Source organism: Acipenser ruthenus, chromosome 24, assembly GCF_902713425.1.
Source record: "Acipenser ruthenus chromosome 24, fAciRut3.2 maternal haplotype, whole genome shotgun sequence".
NCBI classification, from domain to species: Eukaryota; Metazoa; Chordata; class Actinopteri; order Acipenseriformes; family Acipenseridae; genus Acipenser; species Acipenser ruthenus.
In genome coordinates, this window is record NC_081212.1 from 266,094 (window position 1) to 287,743 (window position 21,650).

Below are 21,650 nucleotides of genomic sequence, written 5' to 3' on the forward strand. Positions count from 1 at the left end.
ACACTATTCCAGTGGGCAGTGAAAATCTGCATCCAGACCATTGAATAGAAATTCTGAGAGAAACACTGTATCCATTTGCAGTGCAGTGTGGGTTGTAAAGGTGTTTTGTAACCTGTGGCTTAGACCACCGGAACTCAGTCCTCGTGTTTAAAAGGCAGTTTCATCCTTGGAGCTTCCTAATACACTTTAAATACTGTTTCATACCTACCTCTCCTCAGACTGCAAACTTCTCATGTCTGACGAACGATAGCCCGAGACGAGAGGCAGCCCCGAGGCAGTTTCAGATTTCTCTAATCAATCGGATCAGCCAGTCACGCTGTAGACATCATTTGTTTGATAAATAATATTAAGTGACAAGGCCACAACCCTTTGAATGTGTTCAGGAGAGACTTTGTGGCGCACAGCCCTCCCTTCTGATCTGAGGGCCAGCTGAGGCTTTTGCTTGTACACTATCGCTCTGCATCGATGGGATGAAGAAGATGCCATACAGTCTAACTCACTTATACTGGAGGCACATGAACCATGACCATAATCACAAGAGAATTAAATAGGCTCTCGATTACAAATGAGATTTAGCCTGCCTTTCTATTTCTATGAGAATGTAGGAATAATGTTTGCTTATTTATTTGCCATGTGCTAAAGTGACACTAAACTAAAAACTCTTTTTTTTATTTTGGCTATGACATCCAACAGGATATGTGTGCATTTAAATAATTTAATACTTAAATTATTTTGGAGATGTATAAAATCTCGGCATGAACAAACCAAGCATTACTGTAAAATGAAATATAGTAGCAGACAGTGTAATGTAATTTTAAAGTTTGCATGGCCAGCTTTGTGGATATACAGTACCCATGATAAGCACATATTTAGTTAATACACAAATGTTGTCCATTTCTTTAGTGGTACAATGTCATGTGATCCGAGGGCTTACTTGTCCATTTCTTTAGTGGTACAGTGTCATGTGATCCGATGGCTCGCTTGTCCATTTCCAGCCCCTGTAAGCAGCAGCACAGCTGATGACATCATCATCACCACCACCACTTCACTCACCTTGCTTCAGGCTTCATCACAAACTCTATGCTTCATTTATTTAATCTCTTTTACTTCTGTGAATGCTAAAGATTTTGACCTTTGCAAGTGCTTTATTGAGTTTATTTTTTATTTTTCTAAATGCTTTATTTCATCCTTTTGTTTTGCTGTCCTACGTATGAGGATACTGCATAAAAGAACCATCTCACTTTTGAGACCACAGTCCCTTTTAAGATGAGGAGCTCTGTCAACTCACTCTCTCTGTATTAACATTGAACTCCGTGCTTTCCCTGCAATTCAGTTTACATGTAACTTAATGGAGTTATTTCTCAAATAAATCATTTTGGACTTCAATTCGGCAGACTCTTGTACTCTCTAATCCCAGGAGCGGATTGACAAGGTTAACTGATATAAGGTGTGTGAGTGCGTATCAGTTAGGGGGAGATAAGGAGATTGCACCGCTAGTGCCAGCCTGTTGAAAGGGTTCTGCTTTGCAGACGGGCCACAGGGCTGGACCCTGCAGAGATTCCTGCTGCTGCAGCAAAGTAAAACAGGATTATCTAACAATGAGAAAAGACAGACCCCCACAGCAGAGGGGGAGGAAAATGAAAGGTTGTCATCAATTCAGTGCGGACAGGTGACCCAGACTGTGCTGCTATTGAGTTTCAGATGTGAAACTCGGGACTGATGAATCTGTTGTCTGTGGGAAGGCCCACCTTGATTAATGACAAGTGAGGGATGACCCTCACCAGGAGGATTGCACGCAGCTCTGACAGCTTTGAAGATGAAAACAGAGCGAGGTGGCTGAGGAGCAGAGGAGCAGACCAACAATCTGTGGACTTGCGATTCAGTCTGGGGCTAACCTTATCCAGGAGCCCTGTGGAACCAATATCGTCCTGGTTACACAAATAAAACAGAGCTTTAAGACAATTGTCATTCCTTTGCTATGTATTTTGATTTCGCAGATTAATATTAACATTCAGAACTGTAAATTTCTCACTTCAAAAGCGGTGTGGTATGCAATTGTCAGAAGGTTTATTATTGATGCAGAGCAAAGATTAGGCCTTGTATGTTCAAGCAGGCATTGGAAAGTCAGTTACTACTTACTTAAAACATTAGCACTGCAGCTCCTTCCCCCAGGCAGCTGCAAGCCTGTATCCAGAACAGATCTACCCGTTTGCACAGCAGCAGTGTTAGAGTTGCAACCAGTGTTAAGAAAAGAGCTTGAACCTTTAATGTCAGGCAGCTTGGTCTCGTTTCGGCTGCTGTCAGGAGCGTTTCAGCAGTTTGTCAGTAAACACACCCTTCGGGGTCTGTACTGTGTCAAGCTCAGTGTAACCCTTTAATCATCGTTGGGCTATTGCTAACATTATTATTAACAGTGCCATCAAATCCGACATGAAGGAGCCGAGGCATTAAGGAACTGAGGAGTCTGCGTCGTCTTAAACAAGTGCAGGCTTTCCTTTTCTACGCTGCATGCCATTAAGCCAGGCTGCTGCTACGTGAAATTAAACAAAAAAGCAGAAGAATTGTATTGCAAGGCTGGGTATGAATGGGTTGTTTGACTGCGGACCAGGCTTTTGATGTGGTGTTGTTATTGGGTCTAGCTGGGGTTCGAGAGGTTTAATGAGGAAGGGGGACAGTGTAATGGGATCCAGTGAAAGGACGATGCTAGTTTGGAAGTGAAGGAGTAGCGGTCGTTGTAGAATTAGGGATGTGGCTTTTCTGGCTGGCCCCAGAAAAGGAAATTGCGTGCTCAACAACGTGATGAATTCGGTGTTAAAAGCAAGCTGCTGCTTATAAAGCAAGAGTTCAGACTTTCCTCAAACGGTCTTGATTTGAATTTAGTAAACTAAACTGACATGCTTTTCAGTGTAATTTATATAATTCTTACAAAACTAGGCATTTGTGATTAGGAGTCTGAGAAATCTGATTTCTATATCATCTGCTGCATTATAATAATGGTCATGTGTTTTAATAAAGTTTTGTTTGATGCTAGTCATCACATTACTGTTATCCCGCTTGTTTGAAAGTAAATTTTCCATCTCAATGTCTTAACGTTATTATATCGGGATTGTATACCAAAAGTAAATCTTAAAGCATATTATTAAATTTGATGATGTGATTCTCTGTGACCTCAAGACTCATCCATTGGAGAGGCTGATGCCCTGACATCCAAGGCAGAGCTGTTAATCCCTGGCTACACTGCTGTGTTATTGGCATTGTGTAGTTGTACACACATGTCATTAGGTCCAGTTCTGTTGCTTGTTATCACTGGAATGTGGCTTCTGAAAAGCAAGGCAGTGATTCAGTTACTTCACACTTGTTGAAACGGTCTGTCCTTATTCTCTCAGTAGAACCTAAAGTAAATGTCCTTGTGGAAGTCTATAACAGGAAAGAGCAGACGTCCCCATGCGCACTGTATGGACGTGGAGTCTGTCTCAGTAGAACCTAAAGGAAACATCCTTGTTGAAGTCTATAGCAGTAAAGAGCACTTAAAACCACTGTGTTAGGTTTGGAGGAAAAAAAAATAAGATTACTTGAAGTTGTAAAGCTAATTGCAAGAAACCTTTTTTTCCCTGACCTTCAGAAATCCAGGAATTGCTTTTAAGATGGATATAAAGGGTGCAGAGCCTGGAGCGAGGCGCTTTGTGCTTTGTGTGAACTAGACTGTAAGAAATTCCAATGTTGAGTGTATTGATGGGATTAGTAACACTTTGGTAGCGGACTAGATGGAAAGGGAGTAAATTATTTAAAACTGCAATGCAATTAAAGTGCGAAGGAGATGCTTTTCGATGAGGTAGCTCTCATTGTGTTAATCCTTGGAGCTCACGTCTGCATTAACACTCGCACGTCGCCCTGAACACTTCTGCCGGCTCTCAGGGCCTGATTGCAGAGGCAGCACTACACTGTCAGTCAAGTGTCCCAGGAAGCTCCTTGCTGTGAACCCGTTCTCTGCAACCCTTCACAAGGAATGCTGCTGCTGCTGTTCACAAGATATCTGGACACGGGCTGCTGCTGCTTCTGCTTCTCAAGTTACAGTTTGATAGTACGGAAGAAACAATATTGTGCCTCCCAATTCATCGCAAGAAATGATGCCGCACGTAATAATAACACCTTTCAACTGTGCCGAGTCTGAATGTGGGTTTGCATTAGCAAGCTTTATTCAGAGTGTACGTTGTGTGCACACATGACATGGCACTCATCTACACATGTGGTGGAACGACTTGGGGACCTCCAATTTAACAGCTGGTTTCTGCACAAAGAGGTTTTAGAGTTTAATGAACTGATACAGAATAAAACAAATTATTTACAAGCATCATTCAATTTCCACCTGTAATAAAACCAATTGCATTATGCACAGTTCATTTAAGTGTTCACTGATGTACTTTTACCATTGAGTGCCACAGAAACCAAGCACTGCACCTTGCCTCTGCCCCTATTACTCAGATCATTTACTGTCCTGAGTGTTACATGCCACTGTGGAATCGGTCAGTCCTTGAGGACTGGAAAGGGGAATAAAGCACCACAGGTTATGTTTGCATTGTGACAGATAATATATATATATTTTTTAAATCAATTCTTTATAGAGAAAAAAAGGTGTAAAATGTGGTCTTCAGCAATTCAGTCTACCTGCCTTCCAGAGAGACAGTGAAGACTCTGTTTGGTAAGACAACCCACATGATACACCCTTTCTCAACAAATCCTAAGAACTATATAAAGCAATGAAAACGTTTCTATTTCTTTAAATATGCTTTAATATAACAATAACAGTAATAATCACAAGCCCTAAAAGGGTATAGATACATAAACGACGACACACACACGAACAAGCTTACCCTATTAATGCTAAACAACCAAGCAATGATTGCAAATACGTACAAATACAGAAGCATACTCTATAACTTTATTTTGTCAAACGTTAAACTACTACTTTAAGCCATCTGAAGCCTTTTTCATGGTCCTCCACCTGTCCTTGATCAGAACGCTGTCCTTCCTCTTAAGGGGCAGCTTTCCATAATAAATCTTGCATTTCCCTTCCCCGAATCTTGAGACCCCTTTCTCAATCCGCTTCGTCTCCTTCCAGGTCACTTCTGCAGAAAGAAAAGCAAAGTATTAAAACAGCTCACTTCACTGTTTTTTTGTTTTTTTGTTTGATTTCTGTATTGCAGAAGAACTGCCGTAGAAATGTAGGTGGTTTTCCTTGGTTTTTTATATATATGTTTTTTCTCATATTACCCTATACTTGTGAGGAGCAAAAGCCGTACTGTTTTCCAGGAAGTGAGTGCATTTACAAATATTTCTCAACTTCTCCACGATTGGCTCTGCTTTTTGTTTTCATTGTTTCCTATCAAAGTTGTGAGGTAGTCAAGGTCTCAGCCTGAGTGCTAGACAAACAGACACGCGCGCACACACACACACACACACACACACATACACGCACGCACGCACGCACACACACACACACACACACACACACACGCCCGCCCTGCACACTGTGAAGTGCTGTAAAGTTATCTGAGGTGCGTTGGCCTTCCTGGCCTCCAGAGTGTTTACCAGCAGATAGTGGTGGCCGTTTGCAGCCCTATCAGAGGATGGGCCGTCGGCCGCTGGCCCTGCTCTCTCACCCTGTCTATTAGCAGCTGTCAGTGTTAAAGAGTGTGCTGTGAGGCTGAGCAGCCCTGCTGTACAAGTGCAGATAGCTCCTGCCTGCTGATCAAAGCCCGGGACTCGAGCACCGATAACCCGGTTGTATTTCATGTACTCGGTATCTTTAAAGAATGGAGGGCTGGCGTTCTTCTTTTTTTCTTTCCTTTCCTGTTTGTTCCTCACCTCTATGACTTTGCTTACACAAGCTAGACAATATATGGGCCTGATTTATTCATTATCTGTTGCTCCAGTGCTGCAAACTTTGAATACTTTTTTTTTAATAATGCCGAACTCGGAATCAGCTTCTTGTTAGTTGATAGTGCTGCTTGTAACATCAAGGGCCACATTTACTACGTGCTTGCTGAAGCTTTGTGTTTCTTTTTGGGCTTGATTTCTAACCTCAAATGTTAATTTGTCCTTTGAAGTGAAACTGGAGAAAAATCTACACTATATAAAAATAAATAAATAAAAAAAACCTACACTTAAAAATGTAATTTAATTCATTATTTTACTTTAGAAAGTTTTGAAAAAATACAACATTTTTAGTAAATGGATGAGTTTCAAACTTTTTGTCTGAAAGACTACCACTTCTTCTTCTTCATGTATTGATGCTGCTTACATCGTCAGAACATCTGTCGTTTGCAAGTTAAATCTGACGTTGCCGGTCACGTTACAGGGGGGATATTTGTAATTCTTTCACGGTTTGTCTTTCTGTAAAGCTGCTGAAATAATGTAATTTGACCCCAGTCCTGAGTTCCCAGATCCTGACGGGGTTCACCCCTTTAACATTCTGACTGTGCCTCTCCCCCGGTCTCACGCAGGAACCTTTGACCGCAGCGTGACTTTGCTGGAGGTGTGCGGCAGCTGGCCGGAGAGCTTCGGGCTGCGTCACATGTCGTCCATCGACAGCACGGAGGAAGGACTCCGCGAGAGGCTGGCAGACGCCATGTCGGAGTCCCCTAGCAGGGACATTGTCTGCTCCGGGACAGGTAAGCACTGACAAGGGGAAATTCACCTACTGTCCAACATACAGTGATGTACCACGGGGGGACTGGAACACCACACTTCTCTTTAAAGAATTATAAACAATTGGAATGCCTTTTTCCAATGTAAAACCCAAGAAGAATAGCTCTTATTTATGTGTGGAAGTTTTAGGAGCACTGAAGTCCAGCAGTCACCTCACTAAGGGGGTTGCTGTTCTTATTACAGGTACTCTCTAAAATAGGGCTTGCGTTTTCCAGCTTCATTAGGATCTTTGCTTTTTTCTTTAAGCAGGGTGAACTGCTGATCTTCTTTTAAATGGTCTTGTTCATGATGAATTAATGCTGAGTTCATTTTGTGTGTCATGTGTATTGCTTTATATGAATTCAGTTGGCACTCATTTACATTGTCTGAATTATTGACACTTGCTGTGCAGCATTGTTATTTTTATTAAGCACTTGAGTAGTTTGAACCCAAAAAATAAAATAAAATAAGATAATCCAGGGGGGCAGTGAAGTGTGAATTAATACAAGTTTCCTGCACAGACTAGCAGGAGGCGAGCGTTCAGGCTGTAAAGATGTCGTATTCAATTTCAGTAAGTGCTCTGAGAAAGTGACACGTTATTAAAGTAGGAGCCTAGTGAAGGAATGTTTCTGAAACAATCAAACTGCTTTCTGCCACTGTTGAAAGGATACTTGCATACTTGGCTGTTTTGTCTATGAATTAATACAACTAAGGACTACAGCACATTTATTACAGACGTCCTTATTTTTTGACGATGCATAAATTAAAAAAAAAAAAAAGTAAACAAACCCCTTCACACTTCTAGCTGCGGCAGTTCTTTCTTTTTTTGTGTGTCTAGTCTGTAGCATAGAGTTCTTGCACTGATATACTTGGTAAATTTCAAAGGTTTTAAAATAATATATGAGGTCATTTTACATTGAAACCAAAAGGGGAAATTGCCATTCTGACAATCCAAATGTTTAACTCGTTTAGGAAGCAACGGCACTTTCTTCTGCTACTTAAGTGAACAAGAGTCCCTTTGATTTGTGAGGGAAGATGGAAGTCGGATTGCGGATTCTGCTGCTCGGAGCAGCGAGGTCACAAGGTTGTAATGCGTTTAGCATTGACTGCCCCTCTTGTAGTGCGTCTATTAGCCAGTAATTTGATTTGTACCTATTCATTTGCAGTCGCTGCAGCAGCACCGAGTTGGTCCTCTCTGTAATTGGTTCTGTCTCTATTTTTGCATCATTAGATTAACTCCGACTCCTGGCCACTTGTTGTCTGCGCTTGTCCGTCCATTTATACAGCCTAATGTAACACAAAATTCATTACTGATCACATTACATTCAACTCTCAGCCCCAGGGCTTTGTGGTAAACATATGGTTTAACCCTTTCCAGATAAAGAAAGGACTGGGCAGAGACAAACAAGCACAATTATGTAAAGAAATAAAGAGAGAGAGAGAGAGAGAGAGAGAGAGAGAGAGAGAGAGAGATGGAGAAGAGTGAGCTACAGCAGTCTGAGTAGGGTGAACCAATTCATTCGATTTGAATATCATGTTCTACCTTCCTAAGCAGCTTGAAAAACAGGGACAGAGAAGAATCCATAAGAACATTATTGTAACAAGGTTCTAGAACGCTTTGACAGTCGTATTCTTTACAACGCGGTGCCCAGTGTTCCAGAAGCTTGATTAGCAGATTCCTTCCTTCCTTCCTTCCTATCAGTCAGTCTGATTTGTAACCCCCTTAAATCCAGTGTGCTGTGGCCCTGTCCACCTGTTCTGCTGCTTTGTATAGACAGGATCGTGCGCTGTGCCGAGACTCCCGTGATAAATGTGAATTGTCACAGATGTGTCGTCTGAGAGTTCACATGGCAAGCCAGTGATATTCTTTTACATTCTGAGCAGACATGCGTTCCCTTAGTCTGTTCCATACTGAGACAGGCTCATCTGCTGGCAGCCCTTTATACAGAAGCTGACATTATTTATTGAGAGTGTGAAATCTAAAACGAAGACTGCATGTTGTAGGAAATGTTTCCCTGCTTGTATTGTGCTGTGTTTTTACTCCACAGTGTTACAGAGAGAGCAGTGCTTTACTGGAGCCGATTGACATGCAGTCTTTCAGAAATTAGATTTTTCCGCAGCATCCTGTTGTAAATCTGATTGTGTATTGGTACTTAGCCAGGTATAGTACATGGTCCCTTAATCTCTGTGTAATATGCTTATAATGCTGTTTCTGATCACTGCTGGCCTATACACGTTACCAGGAACATGCCAAAAAACGTCCTGAAATTGGGTTTCCATCAAACACACTTCTATTCCGATATAGTAAAATATTTTAAAATAGGATATGTCACAAATGTTTTAATTCCTTATTTTATTTTATTTTATTTTATTTTATTTATTTATTTATTTAAATAGAATGACAGGTGTGGTTCTAACTGGATAAAAAAAGAAATAATTTGGAAGTAAAATGCTGATTGTAGTCTCTGCTTGTTTCATGCTTTCGTAGTATTTTTCATGTAAGTTACAATAATACAGTTTTTAGCCTGCAGAAACAGTAATTGTGATTGCAGCAGATTCTTTATGGAGCTGAACATCTAGGTATGAATGGAAATGTGTGTTCTGTTCTGCATTTTAATATTTGAGACACAAACACACACAGGTATTTTCTTTTTAAGTTTATATTGATAACCTTTGTCTGTAGCCTCCTTTTATCATTTAGCTATAACCTTGATGTACTCTGTGGCCTTTTACCCGCTGCAGTTGTATTTGAAAATATTCATCAATTGCTTTTAGATTGCCTTTATATAAAATACTGAATTGTGGATGATAAAGCTTCAAGGTTCTTGGTACTGTTATTATGTCAGTGGCGTTGCATGCACATAATGAAGCTGTGAAAAGGCTCATTAATACATGCTCGTTGTGTGAGATATTCACAATCGCATCTACATAACCATACAGGATAGGCAGTATGGTTTTTAAACATGCTTGTCACAGTGCATTGAATGAAAGCATGCCAGGCTCTGTGTGGGTGTGAATGGTTCTCCAGCGCTGGCCATGAAGGTAAAGGGTGCTGGCAGTGCATTAGGAAGGCTGTACAAGCCAGTTGTTTTGTCCCTTTTGTTATCAGCACATCTTGTCTTTTATCAGTAGGATTCATAGCATTGAAACTCTATGAAACCCATCACAAGCTTGGCTATTGTGTTCTTGTTCCATTAGTCAAGTTCTGCTGCCGTTTCAATCTAGTTATAGAAAAACGAAGTGGTCTGGAAATGGCTGAAACATTTGTATATTAATGCCAGTGGTGTAATACTGTATGATTTTACAGGCTAGTTTTGGTTTTTAAGCAGCTTCCAGAACGCTTTGTATGAAAAGCCCCTTTATTAGTGAAGCGTGCTAAATGACAAAGGCATATTGAAATACAGCATGTTTAAATTGGAAAGTGTTTCTCATATTCATCAGTGCAAATTGCTGTGATTATTTGAGCTAGTGGTAGCCTTGATATTATGTATAGTGTGTGTGTGGCTCGTTATTCCATAACTGATACACATCTAACTTTAAAATCCAAACAATTGGGTCTGTGCCATTAAGCGATTTGCTTTTATTATGATTTCATGTTGTTGTACAATCGGTCATTATTTTGCTAATTGTAGTACTTTGATGATAAATTATAGAAAGAAAGTTATCTTAAATCAAGCATTATCATTTAATGAACTAGGCTGGCTCCCCTACTATGCTTTTCAATCACCTGGCCAGCCGACACGCTGCACAGGCGTGGTGTGGGACAGATCAGCGCAATGTGGAACAACATTACCATTGACTCCAAGAGGTGCCTGCCAGGCTGCTGGACCTCTCTATACACTTCTCCAACAAGTCGGACTCCTATGGGCTTGAGAATGTGAGGGACTGGAGCTGATGGACTGGATTAGATGTGGTCATGGATGATAGGGATCACTTGCATGTGCAATGAGGCACAACTACAGTATGTATTTGATGGCACAGTTTGCACAAGTACAGTATGTATTTGATGGCACATCGTTTTACCCCTTTTGTGACTGGAGTCGTTCTGTATCTGCACTGTGTCCCCAAACACCAGCAGTAATGTTTTTAACACTGCACTGCACCAGACCCTTTAAAATCATGAACGCACGCGCTGCTTTGTGCAAAGCGCAGTGAGGACGGTAGATTGTTGCTGCTTTGTTCTAGTCTCAGGAGGTTAAAAGGTTGATAATGAAATGCACACTAATGGAGGTTTTTTAATGTTGTAAACCTCTCCTCTGGGTGTTTGTGATGCTCCCAGTAGCAGCCTCTCAGTGCATCGTTTTCTAGGAAAGCCCTGTATCACTGTCCCAATGGGAGAGAGTCTGTGTACTGCCGCAGTTTTTGGATACTTTCCTGAAATATATGAGTTGATCATTTTGTCACATTCCCTGAGGCTTTCCTTTTCCCCTGCTTTCAGAAAGAAGTGCACTTTATTACTGAAACACACTCAACACAGAAGCTAAAAAAAAAAAGTGACATTAGCTGATCTTGAAGAGTATGGTGCTATGAAAAGTGACTGGAGTGTGAAAGACCACAATGATGATTCTTTTTTTTCCCCTCAGCACTCACCCATTCATTCCAGGGTCGCTCTCTCCAGCAAGCCCAGAGCTTGAGTGTAATGTGCTGTGACAGTGTGAGACGATGAAGAAGAATTCCTGTATTCAGAGCTGCCTCTGCTGACACTCTGAGCTGGGATGTCATTGTATCATTTATCCCTGACCTGCCAGCAAATGGGCTTTTTGTGGACAGTTTCTGAAACTGCTCTTAACAGCTTGCTTAAGGGAAAGCCATCCAGAATGCAGAGCCTCAGAGAGAGAAAGAAAGAGTGGGAAAGGGGGCAACACATTTAAAGATATGTAAAATGCACTGGCTAAGCCTATGAGACTGTTGGAGCAGCAGGAACGGAGATAAATGGAGAATGGTTTTCAATTAGAGATTATATACGATATGGAGGGCTTAGGTCTAGGGGTAAGAACATGTGGGGTAGTACACTGTAGTATCATAACATACACCTTACTTAACAGCTATTTGCTCAGATACCCAAAACCTTATCTTACGCATTTAAACTAGCACTCTGACATTGAGTAGACTATCTATCTAAAAAAAAGAATGGCATAGCTTTGTTCAGTAAGTTTCTAATGCAGCCGAACAATGCACGTCTGAAGGAGTTTTGCTCTGCTTATGCATCTAGACGATTGCTTGCTCTTTATACTTCAGTTCCAGTGTTGGTGCTTCTGCTTCTCCTGGTATAGCGCTCCCATTTCAGCTCTCACTGCCGCCAAACTCATCAACCCGACGTAAATTTCCAGGACCGGTGCAGCGGAAACCACCAGCAAAAGCTGTCCAATAAAATATTGTGACAGCTCCAAGTACCGCAGCAGCAAGCAAGTCTTAAATGAGAGTGGAAGATGAGAGGCGAGGGATTCCTGCAGAAGGCTTGTGTTTTGAGCCAACAAAGACCGACTGTATATCACCCCCAGGCATCAAACTATAGTTCACATATTTCTACTTTTTAATGAGGACTATCTACATGTGTGGAAGGCTTTATAGTGGTTAGAGGAGTCGTGTCTCATTCTGTTATGAAACTGAATGAAGCCTGATGTTTAGCTTATTGTTTTTTTACAGTTCAGCACATGTTGTATATCTGCACATGCTGCTTTTTAAATGTCAAATTCCATTAATTCTAGCAGCTGATTAATACTCTCACACAGAAGAAGGTGATTTTTTTCTGTTAATTGTATAGGAATTGTGACTTCATTTCTGATTGAATGCAGTACCACGGGTTTGCAGCTTGCCAGCAACAGAGTTGTGTCACTGTTCAGGACGTGTAATCAAAGTGTATAGGGGAGATCTTGGCAAGCGTTTTAATTGAAGTTTAGATGGCAAAACTTGTATTAATAGAGAAGTTTAATTTACAAAGCTGTGCCTGCCACAGAATCAGCTGTCTCTAAGAACATTCATCTGCTCAAACATGCTTCCAGTGCAGCATGGCTCTGACTAGACGAGTCCTGTGTGTTTAGAGATCTGAAACTCTCTGGGACTCTTTCCACTCAGCTGATCATCGTGTTGGCTTGGTGCGAGTCACGTGTCTCCCACAATCACCTTCCTAGGACAGGACCAGCGTGTGATTTAATTCAGCTTGACCACAGTATTCCCTGTTCTATTCAGCTGATCCACAGAAACAGTGTCAGAGGAACTGCTAAAAAAAAAAAAAAAAAAAACTACTACCTGATTTATGCATTTATTTAGGATCTATTAAAAAAAGGAAGATATTCCACCTATTGTTAATATTCAACAAATATGCAAGAAGTATGCAAACTATGCCATTTTCTAAATGAATAATGTACTGCAAGCAAAGGCCCTCTGTTGCAATCAGCTAAATGAAGTTCTGTTACAACCTGATACAGGAGGAATATTGGGGGTGACCCTTTCAAGCCCCTGATGTTCAGGCTTAAGCCTCATATGTCAAGATGTTTTCAAGTCAACCTTCACCTTCCTGCACACCTTACAGTACAGTATGTGTTGAAATGCATTTAATGCAAAATACAAAAACTGCTCCTAAAGCTATATACGCTGTGACCTACACCCATAGGGGAACTTGGCTTCATATTCCTTCTTCTGTCTCTGTAGCTTAGGCACGATCACAGCTACTGAAATCTGACGAAATCCTTCTCATTTAGCATCTAAAGAAGCGAATCAGATCCTGAATGTCTGATTTTATTACAGAGAATGACAAGTCGCATTGCTAAAAATACCCAGGATACTCTAGCCATGCTGGGTACGGTACAGTTAAGCTAACCCAGCCAGGACCCCCACAGACCCCAGGAAGAGTGCTGCAAAGCATAGTGTTTGTTTTAGATTAGTGATGAGCTGCCTAGCATTCATGAGAACAGAAAGTGTTCTTAACGCTCAAATACTAAGAGGACAGCAACAGTAAAGAACTGTTCTATTTTCTGTTCCATTGTAACATCATAACCCAGGTCTCAACAAAGTACTGTGCTGGGCCCAGCTTACAAACTGAAACTTTCTTTTTGGCCACTATAAACTGAGCATGAATGTGAGTCAGCATCACAATTCATTTAGATTATTTCTGTAGCTTTTGCAATTGCTGGAATCGTGCTGGCCATGCTTACAGTGAGTAACTAAAACAAGCTTCTCAACTTTCATCAGGTGAGCGTAGATTTGAGAAGAAACAGCGTTCTTTAGATTTTCAAATTAAACTGATTATATTTACCCTTTGCATGCTGTCTGGCAAGGGGATTAACATCAATGGCAATTATCAGATCACAGTGCATGCGTTGAGCTGTTTACATTTTAAAAGAGCTGTCTGTAGTCTGTGAGCTGCAACAAACACGACTGAAACCTAAGCATTCTGCCCTAATTCAGTTCGCTCAGTATCCTAAAAGCACCACTTTTGCTTTGGGCTTGTGAGTTTTTGGTCATTAGCTCCAAATACAGCCAGCATGGATGTGTTGAAGTATTTACTATAATGAACCACGACACTCACAGAGGATTGTAGTGTGCTCAGGAAAGATGTTTAGATTTCTTTGTTATGTTAGATTGGATGATCAGTACACCTCAGGGTACATACAGAACCTTTCAACTTATAGAGCTGAAACCAGGCAGCCTCTGAATCCATTCAGACACCCGTCAGAAGCCAGCGTTCGTCATTTCACAAACATCTCGCCTGGATCTGAAGTCTGATACTTTTAGATGTAAATGACCAACAGCATCCAGTTTCACGCAGTACACTCCTACTGTGATGCACTAGAAGGCAGATTTTGTTTTTGGTGTCACAAACTTTGGAGCCAAGGCATTGTTTGGCATGACAAAATTGATGGCTCACCCAAGTGACACTCGCTCCCCTGCACACGTTGCAATAAAGCGATGTGATGCTGTCTGATTGAAGACCAGGCAGGCTGAAGTTCATCTCGCCAGTGATTTGCTGCACAGTGAGAGAGGACTCTGACGCGAGACATTTAACCAAAGCCAGCTGTGAGCACAGTGAGATTAAAACAAAAAAATCAGACAGGAGAAGTATCGTATTAGCGTGGGTCACGCCGCTCATTTCTGATTCAAATTACTGCTTTTTTTTAAACTTCCTCCGCTCATGGGAGAGTGAGGAGGTAGAATTTGGGACTGCATGCGTATCCCTCGCAGTTACACTGGCAATAATATACTGATTAAGAGGCTTTGTTTGCTTTGATCCTTATTTTGTTTCTTCTTAATGTTAAGTTCAATCTACCTCAGCCACCACAATCCTTCATTGGAGAAAGATGTTTCAAATCACCAGACATTTCAAGAATTCTTTTACATTCAGTTAGGCAGCTAGCTGGATTCGATGCAGGTTTAAAGAAAAATACCTTTACAATTGTGGGGGGGGGGGGGGGGAGATAAATGAAGTGCTTTTTCCTCTGCGGGCTTGGATTTATGTTTCAGGAGCTTCAAAGTGAACGCAGGGAAATTTTAGTCACACTCAGAAATAAAATAAGAAATCAGAGTGGAACACTGAAGAGTTCTCTGAATGCAGAATCCAATCAGGTGGTATTATTTGATGCTTCACCATTAATTTCACTAACAAAAACTCTTTCTTGAATATCTAATACCAATTATACATCCAACTGATGTTTTTACAATAACATGTTGCAGCTTCCATAGAGAGGAAGGGGAATGCAAGAGGCTGAGCTGTTACTCTGAGACCTTAATTACAGAAGACTGTGAAGTACTTGTTTGTGTGCAGAATGGATTAAAAAAAAAAAAAAGACGACAGTTTTTAAATTTCCATTCAAGTAATGGTACTTTTAGAATGAAAAAGAAAAATCTTATATGGTACTTTATAAAAAGAAAAATTGCAAATAAGATTTGCAAGTTGCGTGTGTTTAGATCTGGATGTTAAAAGGCATTTGATAAAGATTATGACATGGCTCTGATAATGATAATGTTTGAGATGAAGCAGACCTGCTCACTGCATCTCCTCGACGCGCACACCCCTCCCCCTCCAGTCCAGGAAACTTTACTACAAGAGCCAGCATAGCTTATGAATGCAAGTAGGAAAGGTTAAACCGCTTCACTAGAAACAAAGTCGTTACACTCCCTTCAGGCAGAAAATGAATGCTATCCACAGTTCTGCTTCAGAAATCAGACCAGATCACTCCTCCAGTGCTTGCAGGGTGCAAAGCAAATCCACAGTGCTGCAGCCCTGCTTTATATTTGTATTTGTATTGTACTTCCCACACGCAGTACGTAGTGTATGCATTGAATATTTTCAGCTTTGGTAAGGCAGTGATTTACTCCATTGAAGATGCCTTGTGACAGAACTAATATGATTGCCTGTAGGTGGGCTCACATGACGCTTGTGTCCAAAGCATGCATCTGGAAAGAGGTTCTGATTTGTTGCTATAATGCGGAACGAACCTCGGCTTGAATGAAACTCCAATATACAAAGTGGGTAATGGTCATGTGGCTTCCCTAGAGTAGTCTGATGCAAGCTATATATATATATATATATATATATATATATATATATATATATATATATATATATATATATGTTTGCTGAATATTATCTGTTACTCTACAAGTACTGATGCATGCCCCTATTTATATATTATAAAAAGGATTCAGTACATTATATAAGGATGGCAGCTAATCCCATTGTTTACATGTGTTGGACTCCATCTGAATCCGTGGCGTGTGAGCAAGTGACCTGTAAAGTTAGTGCACTCACCTTACAATCCACAAACAATGAAAACAGTGAATTACTTAAAGAAATCCTTTGGTCTGAGGTGAACACGGCATTAATGCAAGCTGAAAACAGCGCGTATTTTCACTATAAAACCGGAGACCAATAAAATGTGACTTTGACACATAAAACTGTGTAAGCAAGGGGATTTATTACTGCATTTAAAAAAAAAAAAATAGGAAAGCATATAGTTTGCCAGGTGTTTAAAAATATATAACGTGCCATTATAGAGGACAAGAGAATTTGCAACACAATGAACCCATTTACCTGTGGATTCGTGCATCTCTCGTGCCTCCACTATGCCCCTGCATGAGGAATGGTCTGAACCTGGAACGGGCTGGAACAAATGCACACTGTGAGGACTTTGTGTAACTCTCTCGTGAATCGTGGTGTATTGGGAGTGGGATTCAGGAGGACTTGCACATTTCTGACATGCTGTCTGTGAAGCTGCTTTCTTCTGGACAGGCAGACAGAAATATCAAAAACATTTCTTTAGAAACATTTTATAAAGCTCTTGTATTATACATGTGCTCAGTGTTTCTCTTACTAGTATTGTATCTTTAACCTTTTCTTTTTGAACCCCCAGAATGGCGAGAGGAAAGCAGCTCCAGTGAAGTGTGCTCAGCAGCTGCTCTGGCTGTGCGGAGGCCTGGCTGTATTAATATATGAACAGTAACCATCGCCCTGCTGTCTGTTTGTAATCTGCAGAGCTGCAGCGGGAGGGAAGCATCGAGACGCTCAGCAACAGCTCCGGTTCCACCAGCGGAAGCATTCCTCGCAATTCTGAGGGATACCACTCGCCTTACCCCACCAATGAGAGCCAGCCCCTCAGCCTGTACCCCACAGGATTCCCTTAAATGAGCGTGCTAACAAGGAAACTGCCATGTGACTAATGGAAAATTCCTCCAGCTCCACAATCCTGACATGTAACTGTAACCACCCTCAGCGGCCCACCAGTCGCTCAGTTAGGCGTGTGACACTGTGGACCGCTTAGTGAGGATGATCACAGGATTACATGTTTACCATTGGTCCACTTAAACCTTGCCAGGGTTTTTCTTCTGGTTTGATTGTTAGGAGCTTGTGTCATGTACAGTAAAATAAAATTTAAAAAAACACAGCTAGGATATTTAATAGAAGACCTAACCCAATTAACTGCATTGCTTATTTAGTTTTTTTTTTTTTTTAAGATGTAATGGCTCAGTGCTAGCTGACTTTAGTTAGGCTCACCTTAAATTTAATTGCATTTTATTTGAAATCTGAATATAATGGGCTCTTTGTATAAAGGAAATGGCTGGATTGGTTGGAAGAGCTCTGACTGGTGCGATTCTTTCAGTGGGAGGGGCGTGAGGATTGTCCAGTTATCATTGAATCGTTGAAAGATGCTGCCCTCTCGGGACTGTGGGAGCAGCATTCCTACTCACAGCTCATATCTTCCCACTTTCACTCCATCAAAGTCTCAAGTCAGAGTTTGTTGAACATGCTTTTAATTATTAGCATTAAATAAAGAAAAACGGGCTTGGTGTAGTGTCACATGTTGTGTCCTTATTCCAGGTGCAGTAGTCTTTACTAGTTGTTACTGTACCCATCAGAATGTGTAGCCTGTAACATTAAGATGCAGGCTGGTGGATGGCATTGACCTGGGTATAAAGAAGCACCCCGGGTGCCATGCTCTGCCTGCATTCGCATCATGGCTGCTTGCATTTCTGGAGTCAGAAGATTGTGAAACTGGCAGGTGTTTGGATAGCTCACGTTTTCAGACCACGTCAGAACGTCCCCTCGGAAGTCTAGTACTTGGTTGAAGCAGCTAGTACACAATGCTTGCTATTTCCTGCTCTAATATTTCTCTAGGATTCCGAACCAACACTCGTCATATTACAGCTTTTAAGAGCCGTGCATTTCCAACAGGGAAAGTAAATCACACCTTCCAGGACTCTGCAGAGGGAGACGATTCAAATAGGAATGGAACGTGTGTATTTTAAGAGCAGCAGCAGTGTGAGGCTGCACACCTGTCTGGTACAATACAATGGGTCTGCGTTTATTCAGCTTCACTGGAGGGATTGTGATGCAGCTTATTGATCATTATGAAAAGGACAGTATTTTTTATTTTATAAAACACGATGCATTTCATTATGTTTGTCAAGCATACTTGCAATAAAACGTTTAATACCCAGTTTTGTATATATATTTTTTTCTTTTCTATACTTTGGCTTATTCCACACATTCAGATTTATCTGAAGATCTCATCCATACAGGGCCACGCTCACAATACATTATTATTCTTCTTCACACTTTATTTAATTGTTGGAATTGATTCATATCCTTGACACCAGAAAACAAAATAAAAATGTGTATGCATTGTTTAATATGAACCTGGCAATGTGAGCATTATGGAATATGATAGATAAGGTTTATATATAATGATCATGGCACTGGGAAACACTTGGGGAGAACAAGCAGGGGAAATAAATCTTGGAGCAATCTCTCCGCTGTTCATTATTCAGTGGGTGAGTTTATATATATATATATATATATATATATATATATATATTTTTTTTTTTTTTTTTTTTTTTAAGAGTTTGTGGTCTCTGTTCTCCTGTTATTTAAAAAGGACTGCATCCCAGAATGTTATCTTTTTTTAAATACAGGTTTGTGCACCAGGCTTTACTTCTTTAATTAGAAGTGTGAAACAATGGGGTTATAGAACTGTGCTGTATTGCGAGAAACTAAAAGATAAATGTCAAAGGGATTTTTGTTATGGTTCTATGTCATTTCCATGACTGAAGCTACACAATGACACAGATCTGCACTTGCTTGATAAGCCTGAGGTGGTACAAATCGCCTCTATTTCTAACCTTCACCCACGTCTATCATTGGCTGTTCTGCGACTCTTCTGCTGTTCAAAGGATGTTGAAGACTCATCGAAAGGCTTCCTCATGCTAGCCATACCTTGAAAATGAAATCACTAGTTTACTTAAATTCCCCATATTCTGCTTGGGTACCGATGCATTTATGGTTCTAATGAAATGGTTACGAAGTCCAGTCAAGGCTCCTGTAGATAAAGATCATGGTGGGATCTCCATCACAGCCCCCCAGTCCAGGGGGTAGTTCAATAGCTGCAGGGGCCAGGATGTGCCCTAGTGGAAAATAAGAAGGCGTCTCCTGCACATTATTGAAAGGCACAGCGAAGGGGTTCAGAGGGAGGAGACACACTTGTAGGACTGTTCCACGGTTCATACCAGTTCCCAGGGTATTCCTCATAGGTGCAAAAGCGTAATCCTGAATACATACAGTCCCTCTCTGTGAAATCCAATAATACACACATTGAGTAAAACGCCCTGCAGATAAATACCATGCCAAGTGGAACACGGGTCAGGGAAGTATTAAGGATGAAGACTGGAAATCTGTGAATTCTCGTCGAAATTTGCTATGAATAGAAGAGTTGAAAATCCTGCCTTGACCATTCAGTAAGTTGACATAAAAAATGGGCTCAGCAGCTTGTTAAGTATCTTTGTAGATGTCTTGCGGCAGAACTGGAAATTCAATAACCATTCCTGTCCCTCGACGTCTTCTTACACCCTAAGTACATAAATGTATTATGTTGTCTCCCCCAACCACCAGATTACACTTTAAATCAAACTAGCTGAATTTCCATGGAAGAATCAGAATTAATAAATACATCACAGATGTGATTAAATGGGGCAAGAAAAACATAACCAAACTCTCACAATAACTGCATTTTAAATGAATAATCCCCTTTATCAAGTAAATAAAGAGTTAATATGAATTCCTCTGGGATCCGTGCTTGCAGAGTTAATCCACTATGAAGGAAATGCATCTGATCCTGTTCAAAAACATCTGATTGGATCATATCACAGTATATCATTCATCTCTTTATTCATTTTTTTATTATGAATATATGAGCAGGGTAGTATAATAAAAACTGATTGTGTCTCACTATATCTTAGTATCTTCATTACAAACAAAGTGTTTTCTTGTCTTAAGGCTTCTTATAAAATGACTGGAAGCATTGCAACCAAATTGAGTAAAATCAGTAAGTAAGTAAGACTGGTCCACATTTTCAAACCATTTCCTCCATTCATTAAAAAATCACGTTAATGGTACAAAATGAGAAACACCGTGAGAGTGCTTACAAGAACTTGGATTACTTAGTAGATTAGTTCAGTTTTCTTAAAAATGAACAGGCGTTTTACCTTGTTGAAAACACTTTAAAAACATGACCCTGTGTAACAGTGTAAAAAGCCATTTTTTAACAAGTAAGATCTGAATGTTTCAGATGAAAGAGCAACACTGTTTCTTCTGAAATCCTCTTTCACCTGTGAAAGGATTAGAAAGCCAGTGTGTTCGACCTGCATATGGGTCCAATAAGATGCATTTAAAAAGGCATGTAAAAATGTCCTCACATTGTTACCATGCTGCATCGCTCACAGCAGCAATGGACTGTTCAATACTGGAAACAATGTAACAAGAGGTGGGGATTCAACCCCCCCCCCCCCCCCCTTTTAGTTTAGTGTTTGTATTATTTCTTAATGCAAGTGTTGCAAGCTATTTTTACATTTTTCTTCACATTTTATCTTCTGCTATTTAAATATAAACACATCCTGTATAAACTATCCCATTCCCTTGTGTTTCCCTAGCAGCTGTTTAAATTCAGTTTTTGCATATTTAGTGAAAATGCATAAGAAAGCGGGCAGGCATTATCACAGACGGCTGGTCAAGATCCCTTCAAGGTACGAAAGTAAGGGAGCTGAATCCAGTGGCCTCTCCAGGGTTAGTTTGGAAAAGACACCCCGGTAACCCCTTTCAAATAAAAAGGAAGTGTTAGAAATGTTGGGGTTGTCCTTGCGTGACTCTTTATTGTTTTTTGTTTAAATACAAAAAGAAAAGAAAATGTTCTGGTGGGTGGTGCCTGGCACAAGCCCAGCAGCAATCAACAAACCTTGTATTCCCCTTTCCCACTTCCCTTGTCCACCGCAAACACAAACACAACTGTGCTTTCCTGCTGCCGTGGGCTCTGTCAAAAATACATGATTCTGTTGTGGATTCTTTCTTTCTTTCTTTCTTTCCAAGTGCCTTCAGAAAAACAGCCCTGCTCTGCCTGGAGCCTTAATCTCCAATTAAAAGATCTTCAGATAGTAAAGTCAAATCTATTCCCTATAAAATTAAAACAGCAGCGTTGCAC

General features: G+C 40.7%; 1 protein-coding gene across 8 annotated transcripts in view; it reads left to right on the forward strand.

The window, feature by feature from the left end:
* LOC117962447 (BCAS3 microtubule associated cell migration factor-like) overlaps window positions 1-18,620 on the forward strand; it is a 172,755-nt gene extending 154,135 nt beyond the window's left edge. For 6 of the 8 annotated variants that reach the window (XM_058997808.1, XM_034907479.2, XM_034907480.2 and 3 more), the window contains exons 23-24: window positions 6,504-6,671; window positions 17,159-18,620. In XM_058997808.1, the coding sequence (XP_058853791.1) occupies window positions 6,504-6,671; window positions 17,159-17,307 (317 nt within the window). In that variant the 3' untranslated portion in view covers window positions 17,308-18,620. Of the gene's footprint in view, window positions 1-6,503; window positions 6,672-17,036 lie in introns of those variants that run through there. The other 2 variants (XM_058997809.1, XR_009308369.1) reach the window with 2 other exon arrangements.
* The last annotated feature ends 3,030 nt before the right edge of the window (window positions 18,621-21,650 follow it).